The following is a 24,931-nucleotide window of genomic DNA, read 5'->3' as shown; positions in this document are numbered from 1 at the left end:
GTCAACTTAGCATTTTCATATCTTAAATACTCTTGAAAGGGGCTATGTAGGCTGCTGTGGTGACAAAAAAGGGCACCGGTGATCCTGTCTAGCTGTGAATCCTATGAATAGCTATAATGCCAACTTGCCAGACACAAAACTGGCACAGCTGTGAGAGAACTAGCTTATTTCTCTGCTTTGATTTGAGGCCCACTCCAAAGGAGGGAATTCATGCCTGGCACTGAGGAGCAACTTGCCCAGCCGGAACTTGCCACCCACAGTCTGAGTCCCAAAACAGCTGGTCTGAATCACAGCACTAAGGTGAAAAGGTCCAAGCAGAAGCCTACCTCTGCTGACACAGCCTGGAGCCTAAGGTGTAGAGCAAAGTCTCCAGGTGTGGAAACCAGGTCACCTGCCTGTTCCAGTGAAGAACTCCCTGGTCCCCACACCTATAATCACTCACCAACTATCCACTCTCAACAACCAGTGAAGGACACCAGAAGCTACATCCCATCAGCCGAAATAGCAAAATGACTAGAGGACAACGTAAGAACACAAACAACAAAACCCAAAACAGTTTGGCATCTCCAGATCCCAGCTATCTCAAAGAAAGCAACCCGGAGAACCCAAACACAATCAAAATACAAGAAAAAAAAAAAAAAAAAAAAAAAAAAACAACAACAACAACAACAACAACAAAAAACTGGTAAGTGCTTAGGATTTAAGAGGAAACGTAACTACAGTTGTTTAGCTGCCATGACATGCCACCAAATTGAATTCTAACTATTTTATGCTTATACTCTTAGACCAATGCTTTCCACAGCCTTAATCAGAGAGGCTTCTCCTTGCATTGAACTGCACCAATGCAGACTCATGGCTGCTCAAGGCATGATGATGATGTGATGATGCTCAAGTGATGATGGTTGAGAATTCAGCCCTGGGGGGCTGGAGAGATGGCTCACAGGTTAAGAGAATTCAGCCCTAAATAGGAAATTTATAGAATCTTTTCCTTAAAACCTTAAGGACATCACAGTAGAGAAGGCAGAAAGAACGTGAGATCTGGACGAGAGGAAGAAGGCCTGTGAAGTGCTATCTTCTGGGTGTCACACGGCGTTACAATCCTCTCACAGCAACTGGGCCTTCACAAAACTAGGCTGTCATTAGTCAGTCACGGATAGAGGAAATAGTCACAGGACCACATTTCCTGGTGACCAACTGCACAGATTCTGGGGAGAAGGCAGTTCCTTTTTTCAGTTACAGCCTACAAAGTGAGCCCACCAAGCTCCAATGGATAGTTTGAAACCTATGGTCACACAGACAGTCCTGGTTAAACTCACTGAGTCACAAGACGAAATAAAGACAGGAATATAAGAACTATAAAGAGGTGAGGGTTAGCAGAGTGGGAAGGAGATCAGGAGAGGGCAGTAACCAGATGCATTATGCATGCATATGAAGTTGTCAAGGAAGAAAATAAGGCAGGTATGAATGTGTGAAAAATTGTGCATCCAAAGCAGATGCATACTGGAGGTAAGACGGCTCAGTGATATAGAGGTCTAAGTTCAACTATTTGTTAAAATTTAAGGATTCCAAGGGAAAGGATGGGATGAATATTCTTTGTTTTAGCAAAAACATGCTACTGAGAGATACACAGAGTAGAGAACAAGAAACTGTATTTTTAAATCAACTTTATTAAAATATACAATTCAATCACTTTGTGAGAACATTGCTTTTTAGCCTAGCCAGACTTATACAATAACCATCATTACAATGAATTTGGGAATCTATTACCTCCTAAAACAAAATAAAATAAAGTCCCCAAAGGGGAAAAAAATAAACCTGATTCCCCATTTAGAGTTTTTTCCTTCTTGTTTCCAAAACCAGCTAACACCGGCTAACAGTGGCACTCCTATTTCCATTTTTCCTTGTTTGTCAAGGCCTCCTCCACACATTCCAGGATTGAGGGTGAGAGACAAAGACCAGAAGAAAAGGTACAAAGGTCATTTTTCTTTTCTTTTTAAAATTATAATTTATTTAGATTGTTATTCCCTCACTTGTATCTTCCCGTTCCCACCCTCCTTCCCTCTTTCACCCTATTCCCCTCCCCTAGACCTCTAACAGAAGGGGACGTCCTCCCCCACCATATGGCCACAGCCTATCAGGTCTCATTCTTACAGCCTGCGTCCCCTTCTTCTGTGTGCCACTGGACCTCCCCACCAGGGGGAAGTGGTCAAATCAGGGGCAACAAGAGCTCATGTCAGAAGCAGTCCCCACTCTCCCCACAACTGTGGAGAATGACCTGTCCATTGGCTAGATCTGAACGGGGGGTGGGGGGGAGTGGGGGTTGTGGGGGTGTCTAGGTTTACTGCATGCATTGTCCTTGGTTGGTGCAACAGTTTGTGACGACCAAGATCTGCCAACCGTGTGGGCCCAGATCTGGCAGCCTTGATGGTCTCTTTGTGGGACTCCTGAACCCTCTAGGCAAAGATCATTTTACTGAGCCGGTAGACTATCAGCTTCTCAGTTGCCAGGATGTGGTGCTTTGAAGGGCTAAAACTGAAAACCTCTACAACGAGATGCTTGTCTCCTATGAGCTGATGCTACGATTCACTTTTGCTTCATTAAGGTATATATAATAATGGGATGCATAATTCAGTTTTGTTTGGCTAATGGCCACCCACTGCACAGTTTGTGATAGCTGCTTTCCAGGTGTCTAACTCCTCAAATCCTGTCTTTCAGAAGGTCTTCCTTGGTTCAATCCAGGTATTTGCCAATTTTTGAAAAAAAAAAAAAAAAAAACAGTTCCTCCCATGGCCTTCCACTGTTTGTAACTTAAGTGTAATTGATGGGCTGGTTTATAACAAGATAACAAAATATAAGATCAAGTTCCCATTTTAATAACTAATAAATAAGCTGAAAAACCATGTAGTACCATGTAGTACCTTGTAGACCTTTTAGCTCCCAAGCAACATTTTACATTTACACAGATCATCCTTAACTCTTGTTTCATTAGGAGATGCAAAATGACTATTCTGTAAAGGATAAATAATATTACCACGAACATCCATGCATCAAATTGTGTAGACACTCATACCCACAGTTCTGAGTTAGACTGCATCTCTGTGTTTAATACGCTGAAGATTTCCCTAACTGTTCTATAAAAATAGCTGCACCATTTTACACCCCCACCATCAGTGTATAAAGGTTCTAGTTACCCCACATCTTCCCAGCACTTGGAGTACAGTTATCCTTGTGTGCATAAAAGGGAAACTTACTGTGGTTTACAGTTTCCTAGTGACTAAAGACAGTAACCATTTGTAACTTTCACTTAGAAACTTCTATTTAAATCATTTGTTATTTTAAAATCAGATTTTAAGTGTTCTCTATATATTCCAGCCACTGTACACTATCAGACATGACTGTAAAGATTTTCTCCCCTTCTGTCCAGCTGTCCTTCTGCTTTATTGATGTTACTCACTGAAGCTTAAGTTTTTTATTTTGATCAAGTCTACTTTACTCCTCTTTTTACATTTGCCTCACGTGCTCTTTGCCTAAGCTATGGTCACAGACTTATTGCTTTCTTCTAAATGGTTTGTGCTATTGGTCTTATATTTAAGCTTAGGATTCCTTTTATTTTGTACATGGTATAAAGACCTAGTTTCAGTCTTCTGCGTGTGGATATCCTGTTTTTTTTTTTTCAGCATCATTTGTTAAGCTTTATGTTTTGTTTCATTTTGTTTGATTTTTTTCGAGACACAGTTCTCTGTCCTGGACTCTCTTTGTGGACCAGGCTGGCCTCGAAATCCCAGAGATCTGCCTGCCTCTGCCTCCACAAGAGCGGGGATTATGGACATGTGCCGCTGAATCCAGCTTGTTAAGACTATCTTAAATAAAAGTCCCAGGGAAGCGGGAGGGAGGGAGGGAGGAATGGGAGGATACAAGGGATGGGCTAACAACTGAGATGTAATTTGAATAAATTAATAAAAAAAAAAAGTCCCAAGGAATTGTCTTGGAACCCTACTGTATTAGTTACTTTTCTATTGCTGTGACAAAACACAATGACCAAGGCAAAAAAAATATTTTAAAACAGGACTAAAATGTTCTGGTTAATTTAAAAGTATGGCCGAATAAGTGTTTATTGATAGTTTATAATTACTCTGGTATTTTCTAACCCGCTATCAATCAATAAAAACACAGACACCCGTTATATTTTAACACAGCCTTGGTTCACCTGGGGCAGGGCACTACCTTCCAACCTCCCTGCCCCCATCCCACGCCATCTGCTCCTAATCATTTCTATTGAGCTGCCTCCCATCCCATAATCCCACATCCTTGCCAGGTATCTTCATCTGGGCCAGATTCTCCATCCACGCCGGCCATGTGCTTCTCCTCCATCTAAGCCATGGAGGCCTCCTTCCTTCTCCTCTTCTCTCTCATCTCTGTCCCAAGATCACTCCCCGACCACGTCCCCATCTCTGACTGCTTCCTTTCCCAAGAGCCTCTCCGTCCCCAAAGACTGCGAGCCTGAGCCACACCTATCACATTTGCCTGCCCAGATATATCAGCTTTTCATTGGTCACACAGGAATAAGTTTTTAGGCAAGGTAACACAGCAATATTTGGGGTACATTAAAAGACAGCAAGCGGTAATTAGCATTCAACTATATCAGACTAACCTCCAAGACTAAAACGTGGAAAAAATTAAGGAAAGGATTATCTAATTTTTAATACTCATATAGTGGAGTGCACAGAATAAGTGCTGGCTTCAAAACTCTATGCCTCTCAGGAAGGGCTTTTAAACAATCAAAGACTAATGCTAGAAGGCTAACATGGGAGAAAAGAATCAACAATGAGTATGTCTTATGTGCCTGATGCTTTAGTATATCATTTAGCCAGAAATTATAATTTAGTTTTTATTCTTGATTTAGGAATGAGGGAGTTAAGGTTCAAAAAGTTAGCTTTCTTTTGATTGTGAGGTAAGATATGATCCCTGGTATTTATGTTTGCCCAGTAGTACTGTGCTTTGTACCACACCCACAAAGCAAAGCATCTTAAAGATGACAGCTTGACCTGGGAGGTTAGGAGCCTGATGTTCAGTCTTAAAAACAAGCTGAACTTGTTATTGAATCTCCAGGAATTTATATCACAAACACAGGCAACAGGACAATTCTTATCTCTGGAGAATTATACAGTCTAAGCTTGTATGTAAGATTCTGAGTCCAGAAACTTGCTTTTGGATTTTTTGTGCATATTTTATATTATGTACAGGTGTTTTGCCTGCATGTCTGTGTGCCACGTGCATGCTAGGTGTTCACAAAGGCCACAGGCAAGACTTGGATCTCTGGGAGCTTTAGTTACAGAAGATTGTACGCTAACATGTGGGTGCTGGGAATTGAACCTCGGTCCTCTGGAAGAAAACCCCAAATTCTAAACTGCTGTTATCTCTCAAGTCCTGCTAGTTGATCTTTTGAGACAAGGTCTCAGTTCGAAGGCCAGGATGGTCTCAAACTCATAACAGTCCTCCTACCTCAGTATCCTAAGTGCTGGGATTACTGGCTGGCTCTAGGAACTTTTAAATCCTGCTTTCCAAGTCTGAGGGTTTAACAACGTAAAAGTCCTAGAGCCATCCAATAATCGTGGCATTAAATAAGGTCCTCAGAATCATTCAATTTTACCTGCACAGGCTACAACCCAAATCACAAATCTGCAACTGATTTGCAACTTCTTCTTTGTAACTGAACCTGTAATGGCAGAACCTTTCATCTCATCTTTATTCCTTACCGTGATCCCTGCAACATTTTTAAAGTAACATGATTTCTGACCTTGACTGGGTCATTCCTCTTTAGGCAACCTGGTGGTCACCTGATCCCTAGAGGTCACCATATTGATGTCAAAGTTAGTGCAGACAAATGAGTGGCATAGTACATTACAGCCCAGAACTCTGGGCTCAAGCCATCCTCCTGCCTCAGTCTTTCTAGCATTTGGAATTACAGGCATACACCACTGTACCTGGCCCTAGTATGACTTTCACTGTTGGATGTACTTTCTTTTTGAGCTCTGGTTTGGCTTTAGCCATTACCATCACTCTGTCATCTAGCACCTTGGGTCCTTATCCCCCACTTCAGATAGATTCTTAGGCTATACCATTTTACTATAATGTCTACCTGCAGCCCAGAGCAACAAATCCACTAAGTACATAATAGAAAAAAAAACTAAATGTAACAGAAAAGCAAAACAATCTTTTCTTAGTAAGCTACTGAGGATATTATGTCAAAGAATATGAGACTATAACATAATAGTATGAGAATTTTTATTTTACAGACAAAAAGGGCAAAAAAAAAAAAAAAAAGTGACACTAGATTGACCTCAAACCAAACGCTGATTCATACTTTACAGTTGAACTTTGCGAGTTCATCAGTTAATTCCACTGGACACTGACTAAGCCTCTCTCTGTGGAAGAAGCACAGACTAAATTTACCCATGATGACAGCAATGACGAGCAAAGAAAGCGATTGCACTGCTGTTCCAATTTCTTTTTCTTCTTAGACACATACTCCATAGCCATGGGGAAGGCTAATGCTGTGTCAGAGAACTGTAGATTCAACTTCTCCCTTCACACTGTGATAGCCACGTCTCTCAGAAGTTTAGCTAAACTAGGACATCTTTTGCAATAGCATTCAAAGTCCTTACTTTTGTCACATCTGTTACCTTCATTGAATACTCTGAATGAGCAAGTGACGCTCCCATTGCAACAGAGGAATTTCTGCAATAGAAATAACAGAGAACAGACAGATAGTCGTACCACTTGTTAAATACACCCTCCGACTGGCACTTTGCTTTATAGGCTAATCCATGGTCAGAAGAAGGCAAGGTCAAGGATGGTGGACTACCACACTCCACACTTTCACTAGTTAATTTCTTTAAAAGATCTAGTAGCTAAATCTATCAGGCAGGAGATTGGATTTTATATCTGAAAATGTACATGCTAAGGGCCTTCCTCTCGACTGTTGTAAGACTCCTTTATGGTATTGTGGGGGGGGGGGAACCAGATAGTAGACTAAAGTCCTTAATAGTGACCAACTTTCAAAACAACTCCAAGTAGAGAGCAAAGGTAAAGGAAGACTATTTACATTAGGAGAGATAAAATGGTATTGAGGCTGTCTTGTATCAATTATTAACTTTGTAAAGGGAAAGCATACAGAATGGGTACATGTGAGTATCTGACTCACTGAATACTTTATTAAGTGCTTAAGTTCAGCAATGTTTTAATCAGGAAATCATTCCCATTGAATTAATAGTTACTCGCCTTGTAGACTCTCAGACTAGATACATCTAGCAATGGTGAGGGCTACCAAGACTAAGCAAAGACTTTATACAGACTTACTTAAGACCCTAAAGATACTGCTTAATTATGGCAGAACAACAATCATTTTAGAAATACTTTCACACTGAAAACCAAACACAACACCTACTAGCCACAGCATTTCATGATTTAATAACGGCATTAACTAAGGATTTCTTATTTAAGCAAGCAAAGATTAATTCCATCTTCTCCTGTATATAAATAAGGAATGAATTTATACCGAAATTTCATTCCCGAGTCTCTAGAAGACCGAGCAGAACAGTGAAATTCTGTAGCTCCGGAACCCTCAAGGATCCTTTGCAGATTTTTATCTGTTATGCCACCCCCTGTTACAAAGAAAAAGTAATACATTAAATGGAACAGAATATCACATAAAGTTTAAATAAAGATAAATCCTTATTCTACATAAACTCTCTAGTCTAAAATGTTTCTGATTCAAACATTACTGTCTCTAAGCTAAAATGGGATCAGAAAACGAGATCCGTGCTGCAGACCTAGAACAGCTTTAAGGACAAAGAGCTTATAATGGAGCCTCACTTATCCGCTGGTTTATGTCACAGTGCCGTACATTGCTATCTTTGGATTTAAAAAGACTATTCTGGAAAGAGAAAACCATTTAGAACTTCATCACTGCTGGCCCCTCAACTTCAGCAAAGTCAAATACACGGGAAGGGCAGGACAGGTCTGAGGAAAAAGCTACAAAAGCACCGGAAACTCCTCAGCAGAGAACCTGTACTGTTTTTGCTCTGGCCCAGGATTTGAGGAATGGACTGACGCTAGTAGAAATGAGTAAGCAAACTACTGACAGCTTGTTCATCATGAGATTAACTTTTGTCTCATTTCACTGAAGAAGAATCTAATCTCACTTTATTTAAACCACACAGCCAAGTACTTTAAGATGACATTCATTTGGATAATCTTCAATATATTTATAACAGTCATAGTCTAAACTGATACCAGTAATTATAAATGTAAATTCTCCAACCTTATATTCTGATACAGAAGATCTATCTATTTAAAACATTTTAGGATGGAATTAATACTTTGTTCTTTAAGCTATGTTTTTGTTTTTGTCTTGTTTTGTTGTTGTTGGTTTTTTGAGACAGAGTTTCTCTGTGTGTAACCCTGGCTGTCCTGTAGCTCTCTCTGTAGACCAGGCTGGCCTTGAACTCACAGAGATCTGCCTGCCTCCGCCTCCCGAGTGCTGGGATTACAGGCGTGTTTTAAATATACTTCCGCAGCCTCATTAACTTGGCTTTTCGATGTTGTTCGCGGTGCTACAGTCATATTGCTGAGCCCTAAGGAGTGGGAAGAGCCAGTCAGGCAGAGTGCGGACGCCTCTAACCTCAGCACTTGAGGCCGAAGCAGGATGGCCTCAAGTTTGACCAGCCTGGCTATATAACAAGACCCTGTCTAAAATAAAATAATAAAATAAAACAAAAATGAAAGAACATAGCTGACAAGTCAGACTTGAGTTAGAATTCTGGGCTTTCCCACTGTAACTAAAAAGCTGTGTGGCCTTATGGAAATTATTAAAACTACCGAGTCTCAACTGATTTTAGTGGAAATTCTTTTAGCTTTTTAAACGTAGGTTTATCATATATATTTTTTGTTGAGATAGAGTCCTTCTAGCTCTACTTGCTTCTGAACTTATCATGAAGAAGTTGGTTTTTGATATTTATGTCCTAAAGTCTTTTGATGGAACTGTATGAGCTGACAGAATATTCCATTTATTCAGGCACATTGCCTAATATTTGGCTTTATCATAGGATAGCAACATTGAACTTGCTTTGCCTCACCGACGTGAACATCCAAACCCATATTCTACACGGTAAGAAAGCAAGCATGGAGAAATTCCTTATTTGTTCCTCTTTCAGACAACCTCTGTTAGAATGTTCTTTTAAATCCCAGCAGAGACCTTCCGATCTTAAAACATTTTAATTAAACTATTATTTTTATCTCTAAGTACCATGTTTTAACACTCTTTCCTTTGTTTTCTTGGCTCATTTACTCTTCTAAAACCTTATTTCAGTATTATATGAATCAACAGAGATAAATACCTGGCATTACCACAATCCTGCCTTTTGCCTGAAAGGGGACCAAAAAAAAAAGGTAAATTTTAGTGTCTTTGTCTCAATTGAGATTAATTAGCATATTACATTTTAAGTTACTGCTAATGCTTAACTTTTCAATAGAGCTTCCCTTTCCCTCCCTCTCCCCCCCCCCCCCCCCCCCCCCCCCCCCACTTCTCTCTCTCTCTGAGGGAAAGGATGTGAGCAAGAAAGATCTACAACATTGTAATTTTTTTTTTTGAAATAAATTTTATTGTATTGCTTTAAAAATGTATTGTGTGTCGCCGGGCGTGGTGGTGCATGCCTTTAATCCCAGCACTCAGGAGGCAGAGGGAGGTGGATCGCTGTGAGTTCGAGGCCAGCCTGGACTACAAAGTGAGTCTAGGACAGCCAAGACTATGCAGAGAAACCCTGTCTTGAAAAAAAAATGTATTGTGCTATAAACATAAAGAATAGGTGGGAAATATACTTTATAAGCATACCATCTTAAGAAACAATCTTACTAGAAAACCACAGAAATTTTGAGTTTGTGGTATGCAGTGGAATGAAAATAGTCGCATCTAAGTACAATTTTAGCAGAAAAGACAATATAATTGTATTTACAATTAATGGGGGGACTGGGAGGATGGGAATCCACTCAAGTCTTGCCTCATTGAATAAATACCAACAGAATAAAGCCAGAAGTTTATCGGCTGAGACTATAAGAACTAATTCAATTTCTGATAAGTTTGGAAGATAGGAACAAATTATAAAATTATATCATCACCTATCCATTGTCTTAAGAGTCTATTTATGTTTTCAGAAAATAATTTTTCTTCCATAGTTGCCCTTCCTCGGTCTCCTCCTCACCTACTAAAATCATATGTAAGCCTCTAATTCTAACCATCTCTTTGAGTTTTATATTTCTTTGCTAACATACACACACACAAGAACGCACGCATGCACAAGAACATATAGAGTTTTGTGTGCATTCTTTTGTTTAGACTATGTGCCTCAGGAGCTAAGCGTGAGAGGGAGGAGGAAACCCATCCCTTTGATGTGGCAAACAAGACAAAGTTCCTGTTCGCATGGAACTCACATACTAAAGGAGGAAAGATAGCAGGGAAATGTTTATAAAATAAAACTTCAGATATCACATACGATGAAGATGAAATATAGTCAGATAATGAAATAGAGACTGAGAGAAAGGAGGCTACTTCACAAAATTAATAACTGTTAGAAAAACTAACTGAAACAAAGATGTTCTATGATCTCAAATGTGTAAGAGCAAAGCATCCACAAAACATTCACTGTCAAGGTGTATATGAGTATGCTGTCTCCATGCACACCAGAAGAGGGCATCAGATCTCATTATAGATGGTTGTGAGCCTCCATGTGGTTGATGGGAATTGAACTCATGACCTCTGAAAGAGCAGCCAGTGCTCTTAATTGCTGATCCATCTCTCCGTCCCCGAAAAATAATATTTTAAAGAGATAAATTTTATCATACTTTTTGGACTTCTATAAAAGGTTACTTTTTAACACTATCAAAAGTGATTTAATAATACAAAACACTAACTATCAGTAATTATCTCCAAAAACAAAACAAACCCCAAAACTTATGGTGTGATTGTGAAATGCACCTATGCTCGTAGGATTGGTTGCCACCTGACAGACTGTACCAGGAGGACTCTGACTTCATGACTGGAGTGATCCACTGATGAACAGACTGTGTGGAAGGTGAGGCCTTGGAGGTGATCATTCACTGGGGACCTGCCCTTGGGGGCTGGATCTTCTCTGTCCCTTCTGGTTACTACTGTCTCTGCTTCTTATGCGCCATGAAGTGAGCAGCCTCTGTCACATGCTCCCACCGCCATTACCTTCTGTACTATCATGGACTCACGAGCAGAGCCATGGACCACAGACCAAAACCTCAGAAGCAAGGAGCCCAAGTCAAGCACTCTTCTAAGTTGCACATGTCAGGTGTTATGTCACAGCGATGGAAGTCTGACTGACACACTCTCCAGTTGTCTGGGGAGGTAGACACTATCATCACTTCATCTTTGCAGAAAGGTTAGCTCCACCATAGAATGCTTATGTGATTTGCCCAGGGAAATGAATGAGGCAAACCCAAGATGTGAGACTGGATTCTAACCCAGCAGCCTATGCGTTATGAAGTGTATTATAGTACTAGGTACTTACTCAAGATGTAAGAGGTAAGTGCAACTGTGTCAACCAATGATTAATATATAAACACACACACATAGTGGTGGGGAGGGGGAGAGGACTTTAAAACCTAATACAGGGCTATAGCAACCATTATAGCTTATTCTCTATTCTTTAGTAATCTTTTAAAACTAGAAACCTGGTTCACCAGCTCTTCTATTCCAAAATATTTTGGGCTGTCCTAGAGCCAAAGATTAAATATGAAATGCTATTTAGCAAGGCTCTCGTGGTTCTACATTTTTTTTTCCACTTCAAACTCTGTTCAGTCTTCCATACCTTAAGTCATGGCTGTTCTTGTTTCAAGGCCTTTGCACATACACTTTCTCTGCGGAAACAACTCTGACTTTGACAGGTAAGTTCCAGATACCCTCCAAAGGAGTAAGACATCACCGTTTGGAAGTCTTTTCATCTAGGAAGTTCTAACGACTACCAACCTCCATATCTGCAAATCTGGAATTAGCTCCATCCCACTGTGCCCCTGCAGCACCTTGCAAAAGTTATTCTATTATAGTACCTATTGTGAAAAGATTGCACGGGCAGTAACGGTACATACATACACATGCAGATACATGCACACACTACTTGGCCACCAAGTGGTATAAAACTAGACAAGACTAATGACAGAGGAAACGTAAGATTTGTTGTCTCTAATTTGATCGGAAGTACCTTGGTTATTTAAAACACCCATGCAATAAGTACAGAAAAGTTATATATCATTGACTTTGCTTTTCTTTCATAATTACAAAGTCAGTAATTTTCACTTTTATAAACTAGCTGAATAATAGAATGTCCAGAGTAACCACAACCGTCTTAAGAAGTAAGTGAAGAAAAGGTGCCTGTACCTCATCTATGAGTTGCTTTATCAGAGGCAGTCCTTCTAGTGCTGAGCTGTCACATCCACTGGTCAGGACACGTTCAAACCCCAAGGTCAAAAGGGTCTCCAGAGCTGCCATTGGATCATGAACCATATCAAAGGCTAAAATAAGTAAAACTGGTTTGAATTTTGAACAGAAACATCCTCTAATTCAATAGTTTCCAAAACATAGTGTATATATATTTAATGGTACACTAGATTTATACTGGCTTACAATATACAATTATGAAATACTCACAACTTCGTAACTTAGGCTGGCATTTAAAATTGGTCAAGGTAAAGCACTTAAACCACAGAAACTAAAATATGCTACAAACCAGAGTCTCTTCTTTCTTCTCTTTTTGAGACAGAGTCTCCTGATGTAGCTCTAATTAGCCTGGTGATTACTGCATAGTGAGTGCTCTGTAGACCAGGCTGGCCTCAAACTCACAGAGAGCCACTTGCTCTGCCTTTAGAGTCCTAGGATTAAGGGCATGTGTCACCATGCCTGCTCTAAGAGTTTTTGTTTGTTTATCTTTTATTCCTAAGGATTCTTTTTCTTTTCTTTTTTAAATTTTATGTGCATTGATGTTTTGTCTGCTTGTATGTTTGTTTGAGGGTGTCAGATCTTGGAGTTACAGACAGTTGTGAGCTGCCATGAGGGTGCTGGGAATTGAACCCAGGTCCTTGGAAAAGCAGTCAGTGCTCTTAACTGCTGAGCCGTCTCTCCAGCCCCTCTTTTTATTTTCTAAGCATCAGAGTTTGCCAGCACGAAAGGCTGCACACTGCTGGCGATACATGCATGGTCATTTCATCAGCACATGTTTCAGTAGGTGCGTTTACTTAGATGCAAATGGGAAGTGGCAAGTTTAAAATGTTCAGTAGTCATGACTGTTTCTCTTTAAATTAAACCTACTTAAAAATTTATTGTAAAAAAAGTATCAATGAGAGCTGGGCATGGTAGCACAGGCCTTTAATCCTAGCACACAGGAGGCAGAGGCAGGAGGATCTCTCTGTGTTCGAGGCCAGCCTGGTCTACAGAGTGAGTCCAGGACAGTCAGGGCTATTATGCAGAGAAACCCTGTGTCAAAACACCAAAAAATTTAATGAATTTATACTATCATTTAGACATGACAATGCTGTAAATGTGGCAGGTCAATGATTATATCTGGAAAAGTGCTCTAAGGTTTCAAAACAAACTACACTGCATAGAATGAAACATTATACTAGCCTGTCCTCGGAGGCTTCACATTCATATTTATTGAGTAATAGTTTGCACTAAATCATTTACCTGATAGACTCAAGACTCACAGTGTAAGGCTGGTTGTTTTCAACAGACTACGTGAGGTTTCAATTGCATTCTATTAAGATGATACTTCCTTTCTCAAGTCAGGCATGGAGGCATAGGCTTGTAATTCTAGCACTCAGGAGGATGAGGCAGGAGGATTCCAAGTTCACAGGAGGGAGGAAAGGAGAGATGAAAGGATGAAAATAGAGGTCAGAACACTAAGAAAGTGGCCTAGGAACCTTAAAAAGAAAAACTACTTCTAGGCTGATGCTCAGCACTGTCTTACAATGCGAAGCTCTGATTTACGGTGATGAAGCACCATGAGTCCTCTGGGACAGACTCCCTTTCCGCGCTTTACTGTACACAGGCAGCTGAGGTGCTACAGAGGTGCCCCTGTCCCGGTGCCATCACTTCCTCAGCAGTGGTTATACTGCCTTATCAGACTAACAAGTGAATAAAAGGCGTAACAAACTACACTGCATAAAATGTAACATGCTCACCCACCAATATTTCTATAAACTGGGAAAGTATTTTGTTTGTTTGTTTGTTGTTTTTCGAGATAGTGTTTCTCTGTGTAGCCGTCGCTGTCTTGGAATTGATCTGTAGACCAGGCTGGCCTCAAACTCACAGCGATCTACCTGCCTCTGCCTCCTGAGTGCTGGGATAAAAGGCGTGTGCCACCATTGCTCAGCATGAAAATATTTTTGTTAGAGTTATTAGAGAAAAAGAAAGGAATAGAAATTTGAGATCATCTTCTCATTTAAACATTTTAAAATATATTCTATGTGACTAATTTATTTTTTAAAACTAATAGGCATGACAAAATCAAAACTATTTTTCTCAGATGTTTACTAGTTTAAAAATATTTTTCCTATTTGAAAATTGTTTGGTGTGTCTTGCCTCAAGATGCTGACAGCCTAATGTCTTTTCGTTATTGTGATTTATAAGAAGCACTGCTAGTACCAAATCAAATCAAAATGATAATTTCTGGTAGTGCCATACATTTCAAAGGGTAACAAATACTTCATCTTAATTTCTATAAATGGAGACAGATGCTGGAAGTTCACTCTAAGCCTATTTAAAAGGAAGAAAACGTTTAACATTTTCTTAAATATACCAATGTTCTGACTAAAGATTTCTTTCTTTTCTTTTTGTCTATTTAGATTTATTTATTTTATTATATATACATTGTTCTGCCTGCATGTATGCCTGCAAACCAGAAGAGGGCACCAGATCCCATTATCGATGTAATTAGCCACCATGTGGTTGCTGGGAATTGAACTCAGGACCTCTGGAAGAACAGCTAGTGGCCTAAACTGCTGAGCCATCTCTCCAGCCCAATTCCTTTCTTTTCATGTGCAATGGTAGTACCTTCTAAACACAAGTGACACTTATCTCCCCATTTTGCCAGGCTTAGAAAGACTTAGCCAAAGGACATGGGAACTACAACTATTGTCATCGATTTCTTCATAAAAACATCTGATTCTTGTTCAGACATCTACTTTCTCTCCCTAATAGAAGTCTCCATTTGATAAAGCTGACCTCCCTGCTAGCTCTAGGAATGGTTTTGTCTGGCATAAGCCAGGCGGCACATTTCAATTCAATGGCCATGGAGATTTATTTCGTTTAGGGTTGTATCTGACCTAAGGTAATCTGATAAAAAGTGAATCTCAGGATTGCTACTTGGTTGGACACACGCACTTCCAGGCAGTGTTTACTGTCTTCCCAGTACATGCTGCAACTACTTCCTGACACAGTTCATAACAGAGCGTTGACGCTTCCTACACACTATGCGCCATCTCTACATCCATAACTTTTTTCCCCTAGGACTAAGATACTAACCAATGTCACTGTAACATTATAGAACAATGTTCCTTAGAAAGGTTGTGCCATCTGGTAAAACCTGAAAACTGACACCACTTAACAAACGTATTAAAGCAGAAACGACTCACCTCGATGGAAAGTCACTGGCAGAGGACGGCAAAGAGCTATAAAAAGAAAGCCATACAACAACATGAAGAAGTTTATTACCATATGCGGACCTCTTCTTGGGCAAAACTTCTATACCCTTTTGATAAGATGGTGAACTAAAATAACAATAAAATGGCAGCCTTATAAAATCCTAAGTCCTATCTTTCCACTAAGCTCCGACTTTTATATAAAATATAGCTATCTACACCAAACAAGATGGCATGAACTGCAAAGACAACATTATATCTATTACTTGTTGATCTGAGGATCTTCAAGAACAACTTGGGTCTGCATCTGTTCTCTCTACCTCCTCTCCTCATCACTGACTGTAAGAACCTCTCAAGGTCTGGAGTGTTAGTGCAAACCCTGTAAGAGCGGTACCTCATCTACAGCACAAAGGAGTGTAGAGCTGGCTTCGCCACATATGCACTCTACCTCAAATCCTTAAACAACTTTTAAAGACAAGTTAATTTAAGCGTCTGCAGATATGACTGAAAAATCAATTTTGCGAAACTTTTTTTCTGCATCAGGAGCATGTGTTTATACATTGAGGCTTTTATACCTCAGATATAAATTCTTACCCACAAGAGACATGCATAGCTCTTTGTCAACGTTTCCATCTTCAGTCAATGCTCCAAACACCAAACCATCAGCACCATAAAGCTTGGCAAGACGAATGTCAGCCTTCATCACCTCAACTTCACGATCTGAATATAAAAAATCACCTCCACGTGGTCGAATCATCACAAAAACTGGAATCTGGACACTCTGTTTTACTACTTGAAGAACACCTTTAAGAATAGAAGCAGACTGAAGTTCAACGTGAGCTAAAATATCAGAAGACATTATTAAGATATTACTGGTCATAATAGATATTCTTAAGTACTATTTCCAAAGGAAAAGAGCTGACAGAAGAGCCAGAGTACAGTGACGTAAAGGGAAGGAGGCCTGTGGGGAAAGGATGAAGTCCTGAGTGGGTGTGAATTAATAAGGACCAACGCCTCAGACCCATGGCTATTGGCAAAGCCTTCCTTTGGTCCAAGTATGAGTTGAGTATTCATAAATGATTGACCAGTGTGTGCAAAAACTAGCAACTGCAGCTTCCTCCTCCCAACCTAAGACTGCTCCCCTACAGAAACCTCATACTGAGGCACACTTTCTCCCCTACCTGTGCTGTACATAATAAACACACTGAGGCTCTAGGCTGTTGCATAGTTGGTACCACTCCATCAAAGTAAGTACAATCCATCCCATCCTAGCGTCTCTGTATGTGTGAGTGTGCACCTGTCTGCCTTTGCTTCATTTCCTCATTGCCTGAGTGAAGTTTCCAGGACCAAACCATGCAGGACGCAATGCAGGACAGTGAGGGGGGGAAAGTGTTTATGGTAGAAGGTAAGGAACAGCAAAGTCAAGGATTAAAGAACAATTTAGAAAGACTGAAGACACTGCAATTTAAAAGCACATGTCAGTAGCTACAACAAAATTATTTACCTTTCAACTTTTTCATGTTTGAGAACAACAAATATGTTTGATTAAATCTTTTGGTGATATTATTTATAACCATTAGGATTTCTAATTGGCATCATACTCACCACATACTGTAACATATATTAAATAATCAGTTGTCCCAACCTCTGTATGAAAAATTTGGTGAAGAAAAAAAAGATACTTACCCATGCTTGGTGTAGTTCCGCCCTCCAATAAACCAGAACATAATTCAATCCGACCAGCACCTGTGATAAACATACATTTTTTTAAAAGTTTATATAACAAAAGTTTATCTAAACATGAGATAAGAACTTAACTATAAAATTAGAGTAAAAAAATTTTAAATCTCAATTGTATTCTACAACCCTCCTTGTGTTACTAAGAGCCAAATTAAGAATTAATTCAAGTTAAGCCAGTTCTCTTAAATTTTGTATTAAAGAGTTGCTGTGCACAGGAAAGACAGTATTAGACAGAAAAAAAAGTAGAATGCTAACTCTCAGCCAATAAGAAAGTAACATCAACTTTTCAAATCCTCATCACTCTGAGCTTTAAAAAACAAAAATAGCTACTTGGAGTAGCTATCAATGATTTCAACATGAAGAGAATACTGCTGGGGTCATGTTAGACATTCTCAGGAGCAGGGAGACGTTCTCAGACGTTCTCACTAGCCAAAGATAGGACACCTTAAGCCTCAATAAACAAAATAACTCCAATTGAGTAAACCACGTATGTCGGAGTCTAGTTTTATAGTGCTGAAACAGCTCATTGGAGGACAGCAAACATGCTATTCTGAAAATCAGTGAACCGAGAAGCCAGCCTGTCTCCCTTCTTCTTTCATACAAACCAAATGGCCAAGTGAAGAAGGTTGTTCTTTCTGGATGTATTCTAACAAATAAATAAATAAGAAATAAATAAATGTGAAGCAGGGCATGGTGGTACAACACCTGCAATTCTAGCATTTGTAACGCTGAGGCAGAAACATTATCATGAGTTCAAGGCCAGCCTCAACTACATAGTGATACACTATGTAAATTATTAGGTTAGCTGATGACTGGAAAACTTACACCTGAATCCACTGAATAATCCTAACATTACATGCGCGCGTGCGTGCACGCACACACACGCACACACACACACACACCCCAAAGACAAAAACACAAGATGCCTGCCTAATGTAATACAACAGGAAACTGTCTATAATGCAACTTTTAAAAATTAGTTTTATATTTTTAATTTTCTTATTTTAATTTTGGTATTTTGAGACAGGTTCTCTCTACATAGCCCTGGCTGCTCTGGGACTTGCTAGGTAGACCAGGCTGGTCTCAAACTCATAGATATCTGCTTGCCTCCACCTCCTAAGTGCTGGGATTAAAGACATGCACCACCTTGCCCAGCTTATTTATTTAATTTATATGTATGAGTATTTTGCCTGCATGTCTGTGTACCATGTGCAAGCTGTTGCCCATAGAAGCCAAAAGAGGGCATTGGAGTCCCTGGAACTGGAGTTAAAGACAGTTGTGAGCCGCCATATGGGTGCTGGGAATTGAACCAGGTCCTCTGAAAGAGCACCCAGTTCTTGTAACCAATGAGCCATCTCTCCAGCCAGGCCTATGAAACAATTTTATTGAAACTTAATTCTGAACTGGATTTTAAACTGCTGGGGTTAACTACAATTCAACAGGGAACAGAGTGGCTAGAAAAGCACATCATGTGGCACCACTTACAAAATTGGCAAAATTGAGACTGTGGTGCCCTCAACGATGAACACCATGATGCACATAACAAATCAAAGAGGGAGGGCGGGGGGAAGCTTCTTTACAATGGTGGAGATTGGTCTAACGGGTCTTGATGCTTACTGCTTGCTGTCTTTTAATGTACCTCAAATATTGCTGTGTAACCTTGCCTAAAAACTTATTTCTGTTTGGCCAATAAAAAGCCAATACACCTGGGAAGGCAAATGGGATAGGCTTTTGAAGACAGAGAAAATCTTGGGAGAAAGAGAGAGAACAGGATGGAGGAAGGAGGAGAATTGCCACAGGATAGGAAAAGCTTCACCTGGGCCCAGGGGAGGAATTCTGAAGTTCCTCATGGGAAGAAATAGAGAACGTTAACAAGTGTTTTGGGATTGTGGATGGGAGGGTGCCCAAGTAGAAATGATTAGAACAGACGGAATGGGAAGTTATCGGAGGATGGCTTAGGAAGTAACATCTGCCTTGCCCCAGGTAAAGGCTCATTCTAAAATACAACAGGCGTCTACGTTCTCATTGATTGCTGGCAGGTTAGAAAATACTGCCATAATAATAATAATTAGCCTAATAATACATATTTATTAGGCCATACTTCTAAATTAACCACAGTTTTAAAAAAAGAATCATAGAGTACGGTAGTACATGCCTACAATACTAGCACTTGAAAATCTTAGGCAAGACGAACACAGTTTAAGGTCAGCCTGGGTTACAGCAACTCTCTCAAAACAACCCATAATAAGAGATGTAATACAGCATCTAGTATGCACAAAGCCCTGAGTTCAATCCCCATGAGGCACCAGAAAAGAAAATCCACCTGTTGCCAGTACACATCAATCAATTTTTCCCCCACAAAGGGACTTCACATTTTCAAAAAGCAAAAAAGAACCGGGCAATGGTGGCACACGCCTTTAGTCCCAGCACTTGGGAGGCAGATGCAGGCAGATCTCTGTTAGTTTGAGGCCAGCCTACAAAGGAAGTTTCAGGACAGCCAGCGCTGTTATGCAGAGAAACCCTGTCTTGAAAAACAAAACAAAAAACCCCAAATAAAACCCAAAGGAGTGACAATAGCCAAATATGCCCAGCAAAACTGAAAACATATATATTGCTCCTTACCAAAAATGTAGCCAAAAGAAGATTGACCATCAGTTAAAAACTACAGTTGAGGGGGCTGGAGAGATGGCTCAGCAGGTAAGAACACTGGCTGCTCTTCCAGAGACCCTGAGTTCTGTTCCCAGCAACCACATGGTGGCTCACAACCATCTAGAATGTGATCTGATGCCCTCTTCTGGCCTGCAGGTGTACATGCAGATAGAGTACTCATTACATTAAATAAATCAATCTTTTTTTCTTTTAATTAAGAAAAATTATTAAAACAAACAAACTACAGTTGAAGTCTGTAATGGTTATTTTTCAGTGTCAATTTGACTAGATGAGGAATCCTCTAGGAAACACATCTCTGAATGCATCCTTGAGAAGTTTCCAGAGAAGTTTAAGAGAGGGAATACCCATAGTGAATGTGGGTAGCACTATTTAATGGCTGGAGTCCCAAGCCAAAAAAGAAGAGACAAGTCAATTGAGCATCAGCAGCCACTTCCATCTGCTTCCTGACCACAGACATGGCGTGATCAGCGCCTCACGCTCTGCTGCCAGGCCTTCAGTGCCATGATGGATTGTATCCCTTCAAGCTGTGAGCCAAGCCAGGTGTGGTGGCACTCGCCTTTAATCCCAGCTCCTGGGAGGCAGAGGCAGGTGGATCGCTGTGAGCTCGAGGCCAGCCTGGTCTACAAAGGGAGTCCAGGACAGTCAAGGCTACACAGAGAAACCCTGTCTCAAAAAACCAACAAACTGTGAGCCAGAATAAACTCCTCCTTCTCTAAGTTCCTTTTGTGCAGTAATTTGTCACAGAGACGAGAAAAGTGACTAAAACTGGATGAGGAGCTGGGATGTCAGGGTCTCCACTGCTGTGATGAAGCATCATGGCCAAAAGAAAATCAGGGAAGACAAAGTCTGTCTTATAAGTCTTGTCACTGAAGAAAGCCAGGCAGGAACTGGAGGGCAAAGTGCTGTTTACTGGCTTGATAAGCCTGTTTTCTTATAGCACCCAGGACCAGCAGGCCTGGGGTGGTGCTGCCCACAGTGAGCTGGGGCCTCCTCTATCAGTCATCAATATCATCGATCAAGAAAATGCACCATAGGACAACCCGGTGGGGATATTTCATTCTGAGGTCCCTTCTTCCCAAATGACAAAACTAGTCAGCACATGGCGATTCGTATAACTGATTCATTTATGTTTGAGAATGTTCCTTAATTAATAATAAAGGCATGGGGTAGAGTTTGGTAGAATACTTGCCCAACAATAAGTTGCCCAAAAAAAACAAGTTAAAATTATTTTTTCTGATCTTGGGTTGATGAAAATGTGTATGTTTCTTACAAAAACGAATCCAGAATACGAAACAAAAGAGCACCTATGGTAAAAAGATAGTAAGTCTAAAGTCATCTTTAATTTTTACTCTTATTCAAGGCTGGGGATTGAACCTAGGACACTGCACATGTTACAAGTGCTTTGCCACTGAGCTGTATCCTCAGTCCCTTAAAGATACCTTTAAACTATTTCAGATTTTAAAATTTGTGTCAAGTTCAATAAAATAATCAACCCTCTTGCCTCAAGCTCCCCCATACTGGGTCTATAAGCATGAGCCACTGTGCCAAACCCTTCAGTAGGTTTTCTAGTAAGTTGTTTCTGAAACGACTGTCACTTTGCCAGAGATGACAAAGGCCATCTTCCTTTCTTTCATTGGAGTCTCCTCAAAAGCTCAAACAGACATCACAGTGACTCTTCTGCCATAGCCTCCCACACGCCCAGTTTGGCAAGGGCTTTTGAGGTCAGTTCACAGGGTTCACTTTCGGACTGTAAAAGTGGTTGCCAGCCACCACTCCATATCAACTGTCCCTTACCTCCTCTTTCTGCATTCATAGCTGACTCCACTGAATCTACACACACTTCCATAAGAAATCCATTTGCTGCTCCTAAAATATATGAACAACAGAAATTCTTGAAGGATCTAGCAATTCATACCAGTCTTCCACAAACACTTCATATTTTTGTGGCATGAATCCAAATGTGCAATATAAGAATAAACAGAAGCACTAAGACCCATCCATGTAGTAAAATACCACTCATTAAGACCGGCATCTGGGCCTAGAGAGATGGCTCAGTGGTTAAGAGCACTGACTGCTTTTCTAGAGGTTCTGAGTTCAATTCCCAGAAAGCACATGGTGGTTCACAACCATCTATAATGTGATCTGATGCCCTCTTCTGGTTTGTGAATGTACATGCAGGCAAAGCACTGTATACATAATAAATTAATAATAATAATAATAATTAATAATAATAAAAAAATAAAAATAAAAAATTTAAAAGCCGGCATCTCTAGACTTGAAATAGATATAGACATACACAAAAGAAACCAGACTGAAACTATCTTTAGTACACAGTAAATGTGAAATGAATCTTCCTAACCACTGACCTCACCACTGTCTCAGCTCAAACTCTCAGTTTTCTCAATACCAGCAGTTATAAGGAGCACACACTTAAAGTCCTGATCCCACCATTTTATTCACTGTGTGACTTTAGACAGGTTATTTAAGTTTTCTATAAAGCAGAGTAGGCTTTGATTCCTACTCTCAGGGTAACAAACATTGAGATAACTTACATACAGGGTATCATACCCACTAAGCATTCAAAAAGCATTCATGGTCATTGATAATAATAAAGATTTCCTCTTTATGACTCCAGTTTTCTTCAGCCTCTATCTTTGCCAATGATTATGCTATCTCAACTGGCAAAGTCCTTTTAGTTTCATCTTCAAATGCTAAACTTTTCCAAGGTATCCAAGGATACCGTGTTTTTTTTCAAAATAGAAAAGCTTATCTCCTTTTTTTTGAACTCCGATAACTTGAGTTATATATTTCTCATTAAAGCTCTACTTTCACCTCTTATTTATGAGATAAATATCTGATTGTTGTTGATTGACATGAAGTTCCTTAATAAGATCATTATGTAAAAATTCTTTATCTTCACTTCTTGGCAAAGCACAAAATCTACCATGTTAACAAGTCATTCAAATACATACTAAAACCTGAGTTACAAACTTATATGTTGATACTACACATGTCTGGATGGTGTTAGCAGCTTTGAGATTTTCCTGCAAGTTAAGTGTGTAACTTTAATTATAAGTTTTGAATGTTGGAGCCTAGGAGATGGTTCAGTGGAGAAAGTCACTTCCTGTGCAAGTCTGACCTGAGCTCATCCCCTGAATGTATTTAAAGCAGGAAGAAGAAAACTGATTCCACAAAGTTGACCTCTGACCTCCGCACACTCATTATGGCACAGTATCCACCCTCACACAACAATGACCAGTAAGTGTTTAATTCATACTTCATGTACTGACCTCTGTAAGAACAGTCACCATATTCTAGTAGTGGTTACTACTGGGCAGTGAATTTGGAATTATTCTAACTTTTCCATAGTACTTGATTTTTTTTTTCTACCCAATATTGCTTTTATGATGAAAAAATTACTTTAAAATACAAACAAAAATCTGTCACCTCCTAATATCAAGTTGCAATAATAATTTATTTAATAAAAGATTATCAGTCCCGTACATTGGGATTCAAATGTTTTAAACAACAATGCCCTAACTCCACAAATCTGGTAACAGTCACATCAGTGGGGCAGACAACGCTGAAGCGTTTCATACAAGAGGACGGGTGGGAACGGCTACAACAGGGGCCTGAGCAAACAAGGGGTTTTGTTTTGTTTTGGTTTTAGGGATCAAAAAAAAAAAAAAATGTCTGAAGTGGTAGTACTCGACGTAAGATACTCCTGGGAATTTGGGGGATTCTAGGCCTGTAGCTGTATTTGCCTTTTCTCTCTTAGCCTCCAGGGAGTGGACTGTAGTTTCAGGGTACCACTGAATGTGCCAGATGGAACGCAGATGTAGGTATGCGAACCTAGCTCCGTTCCAGTAAGTGAGATATGAAGGCGATTTGCAAAATATAGAGCATTGCCACTTTCACTATTTTGCTTAGGGATATTTATCCTTCATAAAATTTATTTATGGCCAGGGTGGTAGTGCACACCTGTAATCCCAACTTTTGGGAGGCAGAGGCAGGAGGATCTCTGGGAGTTTGAGGCCAGGCTGGTCTACAAAGCGATAGCAGGTCAGCCAAGGCTACACAGAGAAACCCTGTCTTCAAAACAACAACAACAACACAAGTTATTTGTGTTAAACTATAATTGGCATATAATGGCTGTTTTCTAATTTATCAGTCAGTACTTTTTAGGAAGACAAATTAAGTCCTGGGAACAGCAAATGTGAGAAACCCCTGGTTGGGAGAACCAAGAGTTCACTGAGTAGGAAGCGAAAATTTTGTCGAACTCCTGTCTGTCATAGCCAGTCCTGGAACAACTCCCGCAGGAGGCAACCTGTAACCCAATGGCTGTGGACACAGATCCCACTCGCCGCCTGCCCTCAGCTACAGGCGGTAGAGCTGACACCTCACATTTATTTACCACAGCGACAGGGAGGCGGGTGGGCATGGTGCCCTCTTGTGGCACGAAGGGCTGCGGGGAGCTGAGGGAACTCCGGGAATGCGTGACAGCCCGGGATCCGGGGGACAGCAGAGCAAACTGGACCGCGGGAAAGCCAGACAGGCTTGGGATCCACCCCGGAAGCGACCAGCCGACCACCCCCTGCCCCGCCACCTTCCGCACCCGCCTTCCCCGACGGTATCCATGCCGGTTTCCGCTCGTAAGAAGCCCCTTTCTTCATGCTTCCCGCGTTCCTCCCCTCGCGCGCCTTCAGTTTTCACTGAGTCCCCGCGGCTGCGCGATCCACCGGGCGGGCGCGTCCCCGCGGAGTCGCAGGCGCAAGCGCAGTGGCCAGCCTCGCGCGAGGAGGGGCCC

At 40.6% G+C, this 24,931-nt stretch overlaps 1 protein-coding gene and 1 long non-coding RNA gene across 3 annotated transcripts; one reads left to right on the top strand and one right to left on the bottom strand.

Moving 5' to 3' along the window:
* Positions 1 to 6,321: 6,321 nt before the first annotated feature.
* Cutc (cutC copper transporter) lies at positions 6,322 to 24,910 on the bottom strand. Of its 2 annotated transcripts, XM_051146610.1 has the most exons (9): positions 24,740 to 24,910; positions 21,919 to 21,990; positions 17,401 to 17,460; positions 16,309 to 16,518; positions 15,709 to 15,744; positions 12,458 to 12,591; positions 9,399 to 9,426; positions 7,559 to 7,664; positions 6,322 to 6,738 (listed from the first exon to the last, which is right to left on the bottom strand). In XM_051146610.1, exons 1-9 carry the CDS (start codon positions 24,795 to 24,797, stop codon positions 6,624 to 6,626), a joined length of 819 nt encoding a protein of 272 aa, XP_051002567.1. In that variant the 5' UTR covers positions 24,798 to 24,910; the 3' UTR covers positions 6,322 to 6,623. The 2 variants fall into 2 exon arrangements, with proteins under 2 accessions (XP_051002567.1, XP_051002568.1); XM_051146611.1 differs by lacking the exon at positions 21,919 to 21,990.
* LOC127189615 (uncharacterized) lies at positions 11,158 to 15,964 on the top strand. Its single transcript, XR_007830664.1, has 3 exons — positions 11,158 to 11,462; positions 11,920 to 11,967; positions 15,168 to 15,964. It is a non-coding gene; the product is annotated as an uncharacterized LOC127189615 (long non-coding RNA).
* Positions 24,911 to 24,931: the final 21 nt, after the last annotated feature.

Source organism: Acomys russatus, chromosome 5, assembly GCF_903995435.1.
Source record: "Acomys russatus chromosome 5, mAcoRus1.1, whole genome shotgun sequence".
NCBI lineage: Eukaryota > Metazoa > Chordata > Mammalia > Rodentia > Muridae > Acomys > Acomys russatus.
Note: the sequence above shows the minus strand (reverse complement) of the source record. Positions and strands in the feature narration are given on the sequence as shown.